The 15654-nt window shown below is 38.2% G+C and overlaps 1 protein-coding gene across 1 annotated transcript in view; it reads left to right on the top strand.

Annotated features, from left to right (window-relative positions):
- Nucleotides 1-1378: 1378 nt before the first annotated feature.
- CDC42BPB (CDC42 binding protein kinase beta (DMPK-like)) overlaps nt 1379-15654 on the top strand; it is a gene marked incomplete at its 5' end in the record, with an annotated part of 40597 nt that continues 26321 nt past the window's right edge. The window contains 12 exons of the mRNA XM_010133675.1: nt 1379-1579; nt 3287-3535; nt 4455-4534; nt 5475-5641; nt 5742-5861; nt 7796-7929; nt 9627-9869; nt 11491-11601; nt 12053-12297; nt 12477-12582; nt 13216-13340; nt 14082-14187. Coding sequence (XP_010131977.1) covers nt 1379-1579; nt 3287-3535; nt 4455-4534; nt 5475-5641; nt 5742-5861; nt 7796-7929; nt 9627-9869; nt 11491-11601; nt 12053-12297; nt 12477-12582; nt 13216-13340; nt 14082-14187 — 1887 coding nt within the window. The remainder of the gene's footprint in view (nt 1580-3286; nt 3536-4454; nt 4535-5474; nt 5642-5741; nt 5862-7795; nt 7930-9626; nt 9870-11490; nt 11602-12052; nt 12298-12476; nt 12583-13215; nt 13341-14081; nt 14188-15654) is intronic.

Genomic DNA, 15654 nt, shown 5'->3' with positions numbered 1-15654 from the left:
TCAGCACTGGTGAGGCCACACCTCAAATATTATGTTCACTTTTGGGCCTGTTGCTACAAGAAGGACATTGCGGTGCTGGAGTGTGTCTAGAGAAGGACAATGAAGCCGGTGAAGGGTTTAGAGCACAAGCCCTGTGAGGAGCGGCTAAGGGAACTGCAGTTGTTCAACCTGGACAAAGGAGGCTCAGGGAAAGCCTTGTTGCTTTCTACAACTCCCTGAAAGGAGGTTTTAGCAAGGTGGGAGTTGGACTCTTCTCCCAAGTAACAAGGAATAGGACAAGAGGAAACGGCCTCAAGTTGTACCAGGCGAGGTTTAGTTTGGATGTTAGGAAAAATTTCTTCACTGAAAGGGTTGTGAAGCACTGGAACAGGCTGCCCAGGACAGTGGTAGAGTCCCCATCCCTGGAGGGATTAACAAGAAGTGTAGATATGATGCTGAGGGACGTGGTTTAGCCGTGGAGTTGGCAGTGCTGTTTTAATGCTTGGACTTGATGATCTTAAAGGTCTTTTCCAACCAAAACGATAAAGAAGCAGTCTGGTTTATATGCCTTTTACCAGGAACAGCACCTTTATAGTAATCAGCTGTCTTGTGCACCAATTTGGATACACCCCTAAAAGCTAAATCACTCATGACGTTTGTTTGTTTTGCCTAATTTAGGATGCTTCCAAGGCTGCCAGTCCTGCCAAAGTTCGGCATGCAACATAGTTCGCTGATTTTGGTGACATTTTGTAGTCATAAAGTGCCTGCCAAGCATTTACCATGTTAATACAAAATAAAGTGAACCTTTATAACAGTATGTGAAATCTGAGAACATATTCTTAGATATTAGAACTGCTCTGCCACCACCCTGATGGTCAGGGCTTCCTGACTCTTTGGTCATAGGGCAATTCCCCACCTTACCCCTATATTGCATTCAGTTGCACATTATGCAGAAAGCATTAAACCAATTTCTGACCTAAAAATAGGGGACTACTTGCCCGAGTACCTTGTTTTGTGATCTTCAAAGGAAACTGTAAAATCTGGGTATTTTTTATTTTTATTCTGCATTTCAAGTTCTGGCAGCCAATTGCAGTTTTGAGGTTTAAATAACCACAAAGACAAAACACATTCTCTTCTGTCTTTCTGCTTTCACATTAGCTGTGATTATTGTGGGTTTCTACTGTGTTCAGACTAAAACACATCAACTGGTTTTATGCAGAAGTAGACTAGAGCTTAAACTTTGCAGTCATTGTACTTTCTGAATTTTGTTGCTGTGATTTTATAAATATCTTCCTAAAATCACATCCTGGAGACTGTCTGTCAGAAATACTACTGTGTGAGTGAGAACTGCTGAGAGAACCTGAAAACTTCTGAGAATTGTGTTTGCCTTATTTTTAAGGTACAGTCATCAGTAGCAGTGGGTACGCCTGACTACATCTCCCCTGAGATACTGCAAGCAATGGAAGATGGAATGGGAAAATACGGGCCTGAATGTGACTGGTGGTCATTGGGTGTCTGCATGTATGAAATGCTGTATGGTGAAACACCCTTTTATGCAGAGTCATTGGTGGAAACCTATGGGAAGATTATGAATCATGAAGTAAGAGCTATATTGAATCTCTATTTATGGAGTTTATAAAGCTTACAGATAAACTGTTGTCACTTAAAGATATTGAAGTGATAGTAGTTGTTTTTTGTGACATTTAAGAGCCATATCATGTAGGTTTATTGGTTCAGGTTTTAGGAATGTTTGCTCTGAACTGCAGAAATACAACTATTTGTCAAATAGATATTTTTCTCTAAATGCTGATGTTCTTGAAAAATCTAAGCCGTCATCACAAAATTGAAATTAAAACCAGCTCTTCTGTTGGGGCCATTGAAAGTTTCCTCTGGACTGCGCAGGAGAACTGAAGTCATGCGTTATTTACACAGCTGTGCACATTTTCTGTCACACTGATAACAGCACAAAAAAGGGAACAGGCAAATCAGCCAGCATAGATACAAGCTGCTCGAAGAACGTCAAGTCCAGAGGTTCGTCCAGGGTCAGAGTGGTAGAGAAGTGTTGGAACTTCTGGGTACATTTTGAGTATTAGAGAATAGGAATAAACCAGCTCATGGTGTTCTTTCACCTCCTATATTAGGAGGATGTGTTTATGTGCGCGCCCATCCTAGGCGGCCAGAAGCTGTTACATAGGATGTATTGTTGCATTTTCTTCTCCCTGGGATAAGTTCACTTTACTGGTGTTTACAATGCTCTCCGCTGAGTGAAGCAGTGACGTCTAAGACATGAAATCCTTGCCAAAGCCAACACCCTTGCTGTGATGAATATTAATCTCTCCCTTGCTTTAATTTCTTCAATGTACTAACTGGTTGCTAATTTAACCAGCGTAAACTCTGGCTACCTGACACTTAAACTACTTGGGAGGAAATTTGTTGTCCTGCAGTATTTTAATCTGAGTTGGACTCACAATCAATATAATTGTATGCTGTTCAGTGGAAGTTTTAAATTTCAATTTCAGTTATGCTGGTTTGATCCCTGATGATCTCATTTTAAACTTGAAGCATTATATTACAAAAAGATAGATACATGTGGTTGTCCTCTTGGAAAAACAAAACAAAACACTCTTTTTGACTATACGGTGGTAGTAGTAGCAAGCTCAAATACAGAAAAAGTTTTCCCAATTTTTATGTACAGTAAATTTCAGATGTTAATGGCAAGTACAATTTTTAGATCTTCTGTTTATGGTAATATGTCTTTGCTAAATGTAGATTATATTTTGGGAAGAAAAACAGGTATTTAACCTATAAATTAGAAAAGTACATCCTTAAGTATAACAAAGTTTTGTGAAAAGTTGACTACTGTCATGGGTTTTTTAGAGTTGCAATTAATACAATCTCAATTCAATTTCATCTTCAGGAGATCAGTGGATATGTGACTGAGGTTACCAGAGAGGGTCTGCCTTTATTGTGTGATCATTAATACATTGTAGTGTGTACAATTCTGGTATGTCTCAAAAAAAAAAAGTTTGCTTTTCCTAATAAAGTTACTGTTACTGTAACTGCCATTAGTTTCAAGCAGATCTGTATTAAAGAAATTGAGAAATTATTACTTGTCCTTGAAACCCATTTTAAGACAAAAAGTCTGTGACTAAATGTATTGCAATGTCCTCGCTGGACCTAGAGCAACGTTTGGCTATTCAGTTCCAGTTTTATCACTGTAATTTAGCACATTCATTTTGAAATTACTGTTGGAAGTTATGGAATAGATTCCTTCTCTAAACATTTCTCTATTTGTTTCGTTTTCTAGGAACGATTTCAGTTTCCATCCCATGTAACAGATGTATCTGAAGAAGCAAAAGATCTTATTCAGCGACTTATCTGCAGTAGGGAGCGTAGACTGGGACAGAATGGAATAGAGGATTTTAAGTCTCATGCGTTTTTTGAAGGACTTAATTGGGATAACATCCGAAACCTAGAAGCACCTTACATTCCAGAAGTTAGCAGTCCTTCTGACACCTCAAACTTTGATGTAGATGATGATGTATTAAGAAATCCAGTGAGTCTCTGTTTTTAAATATTACTAATGCAAGTATGCAGCCTTGCTGCACTATAAGGTAGTAGTGAGAACTTATTTCAAAATAAGTAATGTAAGAGATGAAAAATAAGTAATTTCAAATGTGAAAAATTCAAGCTTTTCAGCCCTTTGACATTTTGGGTTATCAGAAATCATAAGCTGCTTTTCTAAGTGATAGCAGTTGTCAAAATGGGCTACTGTTAAATGGTCAATCAGGGGAAAAATGCCCTGAGTTGCCCTTTTAGTTTACCTTTACAAATAGCTAGTATTTCGATTTATTCCGTTTCAAAGGTAAAAAAAAAAAAAGTGCCTTCAGAAATACAGGTCTGCTCTTCATGCAGCTTGCACTCACAGCTGCACGGGTGAGAGAGCTCACACTACTACTACTCCACTCCATTAAAAGAACCAGGAGGTTGATTCCCCTCCTCCGTAGAAATTTGGGTCAGGAGGAGCACAGGGCTTTTGTGGTAATTTGTTCATCAGATTGTATCCAAGAAATGAAGAGCTTTTGGCATGTTTTTTGGTTACATATTTAACCCTGATTAGCATTCTAAAACTAACAGCATGCATTTTGGTGCCAGGTCATTTTTAATTAGGAACTTGAAATTTTGGTTTTTCTTTTACTGGTTTTGTTGCGCTTTGAACTTGTTGAAATGCTGTCATTTCAAGTGTTGGTTCAAGAGGCTCCTAGATTTAGGTTGTTACATTAAGTGACGTAATCTGAAATAAAGTTTGTCCAGGGACAGCGGAAGGCTATACAATGAAGCGTAACTGCCAATTGGTACATGCTAAGGAAAGCCTTTCTCTTAGCTGCTTCTCTTTAACTGTTGAGGCTACATCAAATGCCTTCAGCTCTGTATGGGTTCTCTTTTGGGTTTTCATGCATGTTGTTTTCATGCAGGAAGTGGTGCCACCAAGTTCTCATACAGGCTTTTCTGGATTGCATTTACCATTCGTTGGGTTTACATACACGACTGATAGGTAAGTAAAGGATATGTTGCTTGTTAAACTTGTTTCTCAAATGCAGCTAATTCTAGTAAGCCTCATTTTTATAAACATGAAGAAAGGTTGACATCCAAAGGCGTATCTTTGGATAAACCTTTATCCCTTTTTTCTAAGTATCTGAACATGCTTGACAAGGTTAGGTGCTTTGGTATTGAATACTTTATCTACTTGAAATGAAAGTTAAGCAACTAGATGTGTCACTGCAGTTTGGTATAAACTTGTTGTTCTTGCATTGAGAGGCTGAGAGCAAGTCTTGTCCATGTTGCCTGTCTGCGAGGAACAGTTCAGGATTAGCTCATTGCTCCAAAGTCCTACTGGTAGGCTAAGTTAACATAGTGGTGGTTCCGAGCATGGACAACATGGCTCACTTTGCACACCTTTGAAATGGCCTCCATGTGACTTCAGAGATCCCCCAGACATATACTTGTCTCTCGTCTTAAGGTTATTCTGCCCTGTTTGTTATTGCATTATTTCCCTTTCCTGGGGTTTGTTACACCATGCAATACTCTTTCAGAAAGAATCCAGTACACACATCTCATCATTTTCAGAGTGAGATCATGTGGCTTAACTTAAATCCATCTTTGTCACACTTTAAACTGCTTGCTTCATTATCAGATAGTAGTAACCTTTGGCATAGGGAAGTTAACATTTTCAATAGTTTAGGCAGTTTGTAAAGTGAGTATCTGTCTGCATCATTAAAGTCTGAATGCAAGTATCTTAATTCTACAGCAGCATACACAGTTGCTAGGGAATAGTAACTTTATCTACCCTGATAGTTGTCTCTACAGTAACAATTACTACACTAATTGTTCTTGCAAGTATAAGCTGCATATTTGGTGGAATCCCAGCATGTGGGATTAAAATACTCATGCTGTGAGTATTTTAATAATGTTCTAAATTACTTATTTGTTTTCAGCTCTTTATCTGATAGAGGCACTCTAAAGAGTGCGATGCAGTCTGACACTATAACCAAAGATATGGATGTACAGCGTGACTTAAAGAACACTTCCCAAATAGAAGGCTATGAAAAGAAAATAAGGAAATTAGAGCAAGAAAAGCAGGATTTGAACAGAAAACTGCAAGGTTAGTGGTTTATACTTGTTCAGATTCTTAGTTCTGCTCACTGGGAGGAACTGGAATGTTGTTTTATTGAAAACCTTTTCCTTCCTTTTCTGATTTTAAGAATCTACACAGACAGTGCAGAACCTCCAAGGTCCAGTGTGTGTTACAGTAAATACAAGCCGTGATAAGGAGATTAAAAAACTAAATGAGGAAATTGAACGGTTGAAGAACAAATTAACAGGTAAGCCTCTGGCATAGTAATTATAGTAATGCAATTTATTTTACTACTTCTAGTAACATTATGTACTGTGTTTTTGTAATAAGTAGAATTAATGTTCTTGATTATAGTAATGCAATTTATTTTACTACTTCTAGTAACATTATGTACTGTGTTTTTGTAATAAGTAGAATTAATGTTCTTGAGGTGCTAAAAAAAAACAAAGGTTTTTTAAAAGTCTTGTTCAGTATTAAGAGGCATTTCATTTTTTTTAGATGAGCACTTAACTTCTTCCACTCACTTGGCCTGATAACATGAATTAGCGTGAGGAGCCTGGAGTGCAATGAGTTCTGTGCATGGGTTCACTTAAATATTTTGTGTGGTTTGTTTCCCTGAAAATCTCAGGAGATCATGTTCTCTCACTCCTCCTTTTTTTTGTGGGGGGAGTATTGTTTTGGAGGGGTTTTACTTGCAGGCGGGTGTTAGAGACAGTGGAGAAAGAAGACTAGCTGCCCTTTAGTAACATAAGGGGAAAAGTGGAGGGGGTGTTTAATAATGGTTCACATCTAAATGTTTCTGAGCTCCTGTCCCCTTTGTGTTTCTGTCTGATGATGCATTAATTAGGAAGCACTGAGCACTGCAGAAACACAAATACTGGCATCTGTCCTGAGAGAAGACTGACTCATCCATATCACTGCAAATCTGCTGCTTGACAATGCTATTAGTTTATCCACACAAATCTCCTGCTAGCATCTAATTTTTAAGTGAGAATTAGTGATAAACAAAGCGATGGTTTTGAATCCTAATGACTTGGCTGAAAGGTTTATAGGGGCCTGTAGATCTGACTGAGCTCAGATGCTGATGCCAGGTTTGGGGGTTTTTTTACCCTATATTTAACACATGCATTGCAAAAATCAGCTCAGCTCTTCTGCGTAGACTCACCTTCCAAAAAGAGCTTTTGTTACATATTCTGGAGTTAAGATTGAGTCAAAATAGAGTAAGGTGCAAATGGTTTACATTTATCTAGCTCTTCAGCCAGTGATGTCTCCCGTTAAACATAAAAACTAGTAGTATGGTCTGGCTTTGAAAGTAGTATTGGTATATGTAGGGTGGAAGGAGATTTGTGCTGAAGTGAGGAGAGGAGTAATACTTTAATTGTTACAATAGTGCTTGGGATCGCTGAATACATAGGTCCAATTTCCTGTTCTACCAAAGACATCAGTGGAGCTCGAGTGGCACAGTTATTCCCTGCAATTTCTTTATGTACTTGTTTAAGAGAAGTAGTAATTAAAAGCAAATGGAGAATGGCAGTTCATTTGCTGACTCGCTCTAAAACTGAGCAGAAATATATGAAGGTGGTTAGCTTGTGGCACTCAAAGGTGATAATGTCAAATAAAATTTGTTTAATTTTATTTGAATAAAGAGAGAATCTCCAGGAGAACATACTGCTAGGAATATGGGCGGGTGGGTCTCCAACCTGCTTGACGTGGGATGGCATTTCCTTCTCAGATTGTTAGTTCTTACCTACTCTAGGAAATAAATAGTCCTTTCCTGTCTTGCTGGACATTGCACTAATGACTGACTGTAGCCTTGCTTGTCGTATAATAGAAACTATTTAGGAGACAAATTACCAGAACTGGAATTGGAACAACTCAACTTGCTTCAGTGTTTCCAAGAACTAGAAGTTGCATTCCTCAAAACAAAAACAAAGCTGTGTGCTTAGGCTTTGTCAGTTAAAGGGATCACAGTTTTGGGGAGGATTTCTTTAATATGCTGAGAATATTTAAATTATTTGGAGGTGCCAGTGTCCAAAAATTACCTTGAATGGTCTGAAATGATGGGAATAGGAAAGAAACTGATTTTCCAGGCAAAGTGATACCATTTTGCTTGAGCAGTGTTGTTTGCTTTATTGGTGTAAATTTGGGACCAATTACCTTTTAATACATATTAATCTACAGATATAAGTAAACTGGAAGGACAGCTTGCAGATGCAGTGGCTTTTCGACAAGAACATGAAGACTCTATACACAAGTTGAAAGGACTAGAAAAACAGTGCAGAGTACTGCGGCAAGAAAAGGAGGACCTTCATAAGGTACTGATCCAGAGACAGATGCATTTAAAAATGATCATGTAAAGTAGTTATAGAACAGCTCTGTTGTGATTGCAATTTTAGTGGTTTAAATGCTGCTTTTTGAAACTATACTGAGGTGTTAGTGAACCTGTTAATTTCATTAGCAATACAGATTAGTTTTCTGAAGTAGCACACTTTCTTTTTTTGGAAGTTGATAGGCATCTTATTTATTTCAGATGTGTTCTGCTAGATGGAACAAACACCGAAAAAATGGAACTGTTTAATTTTTCTTAACTGTTTCAATAGAAGTCCAAGGGCAATCAAGAGAGACTTCAGGGCCTTGGGATGACTGGTTAAGGGATCAGGAGCATTAGTAGTGTTCCCTATCCTTGCAGTTGCAGGGAATAATGAGGGAAGAAATAGGAAGAGTCAACGGATTAATACCTGGCTCTGAGCCTGGTGCCATCAGCAGAATTTGGGGGTTTTTGATCATGGGTCAGTCTTCACAACACCGGGCCTGCTGGCCACAGACTGCCTCAAAGGGAGAAAAGGATTTTTCCACAGGACCTTAGCAGGGCTCATTGGAAGAGCTTTAAACTAGATTTGAAGGGGGAAAGGAATAAAACCAGGCTAGCTAGAGATAAGCCTGGGGGCAGCAAGCCAGTGTTTGAGGGTCAGTGTACTAGCAAGGTCCTCCAGTCTGCCATCTCAGTGGAGATGGGGATTGGAGATCCATGTGGCAATAAAGACACAAGGATTCTACAAAATATTTTGCACTAAAGTAAATAGGAGTTTGCATATACTACGTACCAATATGAATAATGTCAAAAAAAGCTACCTGCATTCAGATAGCCAGGTTTGGAAAGGTCTAGCAGCTGTATTGTTCACATGGCATTTAGATGGACCCAAAAGTAATTCGTGGGCCAAAAATCTCTGGGGTTTTTGTCCACTAGAATTTAACAGTCTCTCTTCTGTCTGTTAATCACTAGTAAAGGTTATTTACCAGAGAAGGCAAATCTGCTTCTCCTGGTTTTACTGCATACCTTTTGGGAACTGAATGAATGCTTCTGCAATACTCCTACTAAAGGCAGAAATGTTTTAAAAGTTCCTTGGCCAGTATACATGTATTCTGTTCCTCCCCCCGCACCTGCCACAATGATTTTATTTAGAACATTCAATTTGTATTTTCATATTATTAATTTGTTTGCTTCTTGCTGGAAAGGAAACAGCTTTCATACCTTCAATGAAGTATTAGAGCTCCACAGTTCTAAGGAATCTTCCTCGGCTTTTGGAAGAGTTTCACAAGATTTGCTGCAGCACCTCAGTGCTGGTACAGTGTATTTGATGGTGGCCCTGAGCATGCTGTCTACTAAAACATCCCTTTAGAAAAGGTTACTATTGTGCAGGTACACAGTGGTAATCAAAATCTAACTTATTTAGAAGTGGGGTGGCTTTGTGTCGTCAGATTTATAAGAAAGGCTTCTGAAACACCAAAGGTACTCTTGGAGCTGCCCCACTGAGCAGAATGACTGCTATCTTGGTATGTTACTGCAGCTGCGTAGGGGAAAAAAAAGTTTAAATTAAGAATTAGAAATAATATTTAGGATTTATGTGAGGTAGTTGAGCTTTCAAGTCATGCTTACATAGATCCAGTTCTTGTTGGAAAGAATATGTGAATTTAAAATTACTCTTTTTATTGTATTTTTTATTTAAACCAGCAACTTGTAGAAGCCTCAGAGAGATTAAAGGCACAGTCCAAAGAATTGAGGGATGCCCACCAACAAAGGAAGTTAGCTGTGCAGGAGTTCTCTGAGCTCAGTGAGAGGATGGGAGACTTGCGGTCTCAAAAGCAGAAGCTGTCCCGGCAACTTCGCGACAGAGAAGAAGAGATGGAAGTGAGCATGCAGAAAATTGATGCTATGCGACAGGACATCCGTAAATCAGAGAAGATCAGAAAAGAGGTAGCTTGATAAAATAACAATAGCATGTTTCAGCTGCTGTTCATCCCGTGTCTTGTATGTGATTGTATTGAAAAATTGAGACTGTTGATGATAATTTACTTTGTCCATCTGTAAGAAATTACCCCAGTAACTCTTCCATATTACTTTGCTCAGTTCACAAAATAGGTTTGAATTTGTTTCTGAATGTTTTATTCACGTATCAGGAAACAAACCAAGTCGTCTTTTTTTATTTGTACTCGGCTGATTTTAATCTGGAAGAAACTATTCTTGCTGTATGTCCAACTTCTTAGTTCTTGTGTTTTGATTCTTGCAGACTCTAACTCATAGTCAACTTGAAAGCTAGAAAACTTTATTTCTTCACGTGTTTTGAGGTTGGAGTATTCTGACTTAATTTTTTTTCAGATTAATTTCTCTCTTCAGCTGTGGGAGGGATAATGATACAGACTAAACATGAGGTTTACCTTCCTCTGTAGTTAGTCATTGTAGAGAATGTCTGTAATATCTTTGAGCAAGATAATATCCAATTAGTATTCTAGGCAATATATAGTTTTGCATAAGATGAACAAGAGGGCATAAGAAACAGCTATTGTGGTTAACCTGGAGTGTTTTAATCACTGAAAAATCATCAAATTTTGTGTATTCTTTGGGTGAACTGTAGCATAGAAATTTAAGAGCTTTATAAAATTGCTGGAAAACTTCAGCAAATTGAAGTGCAATCTATGAAAATGTAGTAAGAGATGAAGTTTCTCAGATTTTTATCCATGGATAAGAGGTAGTTAATTGGAAAAGGCAAAGGGCTGTGGCACCTTGTCTCTAGAGCACAATGCAGCAGGCATTCAAGTGTTGCTGCTTATTCACTTAAATATTTTCATGCAGGGCTTTATAATATCCTGAACTTGTTCTTACAAATTCCTCTGTTCTTCCTTTCCTAACAGTTGTATCAATCCTCTATTCAGAACCTAGTCTATAAGGTCATTATTTTGGCCAACAATTCTAAATACAATTCTTTTAAAAACAACTTTGCTAGTTGAATTTGAATGCAGACAAACATGTCTTCCTCTTCCTTTCAGTTTTAAAACTGTGTCACTATTGATTGAATTGCAACAGTTGCCTTAGTTGCTGCTAGATCTAAATTGTCTTTCTGATAAGCATCCTGTAGTCGCTAAATGGATGGTCAACCTTACTCTGTTCCATAATTGTGAGGTTCAGTGTTCATATTTGAAGTATTCTGCAGTAATTCAGCTCAAAGTTGGATTTTTAAGCTGCTTTAGTAGATACTGAGGCATGGGGCTGACCTGTAAATGTGAGAGACTGTCTTGCAGAACTGCAATCACTTCCTAGTGCCATTTCCTTCTCTTAGCATTAAGGGAAGCTGTGCAGTTATCCCTGCACATACTTGGTGTAGTTCATATCAGTACAAAAAGTCATACAGTTCTGCTATGTGACATGCCTGGATCACTGAAGGCAAAACAATTATGATATTCTGAAATTATTGTTATAGTGGTGTATCAGAAAACAGAAATAAGGAAAGCTTGCTTTTTGTCCATGTGGAGGAAAGAAAATGAATGATACAGATTGTACTATCTTGTGTTGAGATGACTTAAAATTACTCTTGTTATAGCTGGAAGCCCAACTTGAAGAAGTTGCAGCAGAAGCATTAAAGGAACGCAAGCTTCGTGAGCACAGTGAGGTCTTCTCCAAACAACTGGAAAATGAACTGGAAGCTCTAAAGGTTACGTGGTTTTTGATATGTGTTTACTCATCACGCAGGAGCTGCAATAGTTTTTCTTACTCAGTTGTTGATACCTGTGAGAGACTTAAAACTATGGCATTATTAGAAACCTGACCTAACCTGTTCAGCTTTTTTTTGCCTTTCTGCTTGAAAGACTTTAATATCTCATTGGACCTAATGTCTCAAATGTGCAGTTTATGTAAATTCTAAGCAGGTACTAAACCAATGTGGTACGAATCTCTTATCTCTGCAACCCATTTGAACCACTTATTACGGTCATGCTAGCAGAGCAGTTACTTACAGGGATTAGTGCTTGGAGACTGGCAACTTTTAAATCACTCTGTACCCAAATAAATTTTTTTCCCAAGTGCCACCAATTGGGCAATTTTAATTGGTATTCCCAAAATATAAAGATCATAGTCTCTTCCTGATAGTTTCTCTTCTTCTGCAGCTGAAGCAGGGAGGCCGGGCAGCAGGTGCCACACTAGAACATCAGCAGGAGCTTTCCAAAATTAAGTCTGAGCTGGAAAAGAAAATCTTATTTTATGAAGAGGAGTTGGTCCGACGAGAAGCATCACATGTTTTGGAAGTAAAAAATGTGAAAAAGGAAGTACATGATTCAGAGAGCCATCAGCTTGCACTGCAGAAAGAGATCATGATATTAAAGGATAAATTAGAGAAAACAAAGCGAGAGAGGTAAGTTTTTGGGCATGATTCGTTAAATATGGGTTTCTTTTTTTGTGTATTGCATTCCACAGGTATCTGTGCAGGTTGGTGTTTCATCTTAACTCTGGTTATTCCTTTTTGAAAATCCCAGTCTACAGGTTCGGCAGTGTTATAGTACAAGTGGTTTTATTTCTTGTCCTTCTCCTTAGGCACAGTGAAATGGAGGAAGCAGTAGGAACAATGAAAGAGAAATATGAGCGTGAAAGATCTATGCTCTTGGAAGACAACAAAAAGCTAACAACAGAAAATGAGAGGGTAATTTTATTTTAGGAAAAATTTTAAGCAAAATATAATTCTGTTTCTTTCTGATGTTGATGTAGTCTGTTGATCAGAGCAGGATTCAAAAATGTTCAGGCAGTATCCGAATAAAACAAATGTCATTTTCAGCATGTAAATGTCAGATCTGGCTAAAGATCAACTTTAGCTTCTCAGTACGGCTTTTTGCAGGATTGATTCCCACAACTTGGAGGGCACCATCTTCTGATTTCTTCATGAAGGCCATGCAGAGACTGTACAAAGTCTTACAAAGGGCCTTCCTGATGCCTTACAGTTAAAATTCATTCCTCTCGTTGACCTCTATGCTTGCTTTTTTCTTCTCCTTTGTTTTGGATTGTCTTGTGTGAACTGGCAATGTGTTCTATGCTTAGGAGTTAATTTCCAGTTCCAGAAAAAAAAAACAACTTCCAGTTCTTGGGTCTGTGTTAGAACTTCCAGATAGCCCAAGGTGGTCTTATTTGTACAGATGCTGTAGGTATGTAGACCTATTAGACAAGTAAGCGTAGGAAAGAGTCCCAAGTCTCAAGGTTTTTACAGGTATAACTCCGACATAACAATAATACTGTTTTGCATAGACATAAGTCACAAGTGAAATTAATTTTTTTGTTTCAGCTCTGCTCCTTTGTGGACAAACTAACAGCACAAAACAGACAGCTAGAAGATGAGCTGCAGGACCTAGCAGCAAAGAAGGAGTCTGTCGCTCATTGGGAAGCTCAGATTGCAGAAATTATTCAATGGTACGTGCTATTTAGAGATCCAGATGATCACTTTCAACTTTTGAAACATGGACTGGCTATTTTTTTTTTATGTATAGTTAAGCCTTTTCTCTGCATCTGGGATTAAACAAAAACATGGCACTTCTGGATGTTGACTGGTTCTTTTCTGCTTTCTAGTCTTCCTGAGTAGTAATGGCAAGTGAAATTGTCAGATACTGTTAGTACAAAGGAGAAGGTTTTGGTGTCAACATGTGTCAGTATCTGAAGTCACATTAAATCACATGATTTGGAATATTTTGATAAATCCATTCAGGAAGGTGGTCATGATTTTAAAGGTCCATGTTAACACTTGTCAGTTCTTCCCTCCGTTATTTGCTGTTTTAGCTAGCTGTGTGCAAGTATTTTCAGCATGCAAGACAAGCAGGACTTGAAGGTAGCCCTTATAAAAATGGAGCAAGCAATATGCAGATCATGTTCCAAACAATAACAGTGAGTCTCTGCAGAACTCTTGCTGATGGCGGAAGGGAAACTTCAGTTTCCCTAGCAACTGCCACAATCAAGAGAAATCAGATAAAAGAAAAACCTAAAGCAGACAATCTAAGATGTATTCAGTTTTCTGTTGCCAGGAGAGCTTTCCCTGATCTGTCCATATCTGTTATGTCCCTAAATCCAGTGCAGACACTTTGATTATTTGGCGGTACAGTGTTTGGTTCTATGAGCCATGAAACTGTTAAGTAAGTATTTTTTGTAACTGCACAACAGGGTAAGTGATGAGAAGGATGCTCGTGGCTATCTCCAAGCATTAGCTTCCAAGATGACAGAAGAACTAGAATCATTGAGAAGTTCCAGTCTGGGGTCACGAACACTGGTAAGAAAATAGCAAGCATTCAGGATGTCCTGGAGGTGTCTAAGAAGCTGCATTTTTGCTTTATCTGTTCATAATCAAAGTTCTTTTTTAATACATCCTGTGCACTGCTTTCTAGTTTTTATCTATTGCTTGTGAAATCCATCTAGGTAATCTGATCAGAATTTGGTAATTACAGGGGGGTGGTTGCTTCTTGCTCATATCTGCCATCACAAACTGCTTTAAACAGTACAGAGGTGAGAAGAAACAGTAATTTAAACCGTTAAATTAAAGGTGAGTGCAGAAATGTACCTCACCACATTAAATGCAATTGAAAAATTTTAATTGCGGTTACAGCGAGATTAAAGTAAATTTTCTTTTGTGAACAAGTATTAGCTGGTTGATATTGCTACAAACTAGAGACACACAGAGAGCGTGTAGCTTTATTTACGTGCAGAACAATGAGATCTTATGCTGTAATTTCTGCACACAGTAGTAACACGAATTCCCAAAAAAGTCCACAAAATAGAAAGAGGTTTCACAAAGGTGTATTGTTTCAAAGATGAAAACTCTGTTTTGCCTTGGCAGGTATTAAATACCTGCATAAGGAAAGGGCATGAAAGCCCAGTCCCTAGCAATGCCAGTCAGCACAGTCTGCCATGCAGGGAGTCCATCTGCTGCTTGTTCATACAGATAAGAACTTAATCACCCCTTCCAGACCTGTGAATAGGAGAGAATAAAGAAAGTTACAGCTTCCTGTGAGCTAACATTTGCCTACATCATTGAGATACGATTGTAATATTGAGAGGGTTAATAGGAAGAAAGATCAGATCAGATTGTTAGTTACGTGTCAGAATAAAGAACGCTGTCTTCTCTTTCTATTGCAACTGGTTTTGCAACTTCAGCAGAACCTGAACTAAGGGAATTATGTCTAAACACAAAATGCTTCTCATTTTCATCACTGTTACTGGCAAGTTCCTGTGTAACTAGAGAGGTATCCATGGAGAATATCAAAAATGTAGTCCTGAAGAATGCCTGGAAAAGCTCAGAATATTAGCTTTTGGGGCTAGTAGGGCAGAATTGCATAATTTGTGCAGAAGTATAGCATATGCTACTTAGCAAGCATGAGAGTTGTTTAGGCAAATGTTCTAGGTATCTTGAGTATCTCACGACCCAGATTATCTCTTTCTTTTTTTTTTTATGGTTTTGCTACTCTTGATATGTTTTAGATTAGTTTTACATTATCAGTGCTTATCTCATTCGTGTTTGAAAGTCCTATGTCACAGTGCAAGTTTTAATACTCTTTTCTAGATTGGACAATGAAAACTAGCCATTTTCAACGGATTCTCTCAGTTTGTCTTCCATGCTCAGTAATCCAGCATTTTGGTTTCAAAGATACTGTGTTAGTGGTTTAACCGATGTAAAAATTGCACATTACATCATTCTTGTATAACAAAGTCTGACTATAGACTGGTTTCCATGCAGCAGGAA

Source organism: Buceros rhinoceros, unplaced genomic scaffold, assembly GCF_000710305.1.
Source record: "Buceros rhinoceros silvestris isolate BGI_N320 unplaced genomic scaffold, ASM71030v1 scaffold8713, whole genome shotgun sequence".
NCBI lineage: Eukaryota > Metazoa > Chordata > Aves > Bucerotiformes > Bucerotidae > Buceros > Buceros rhinoceros.
The sequence above is the reverse complement of the archived record's forward strand: the minus strand, read 5'-3'. Positions and strand labels throughout refer to the sequence as shown.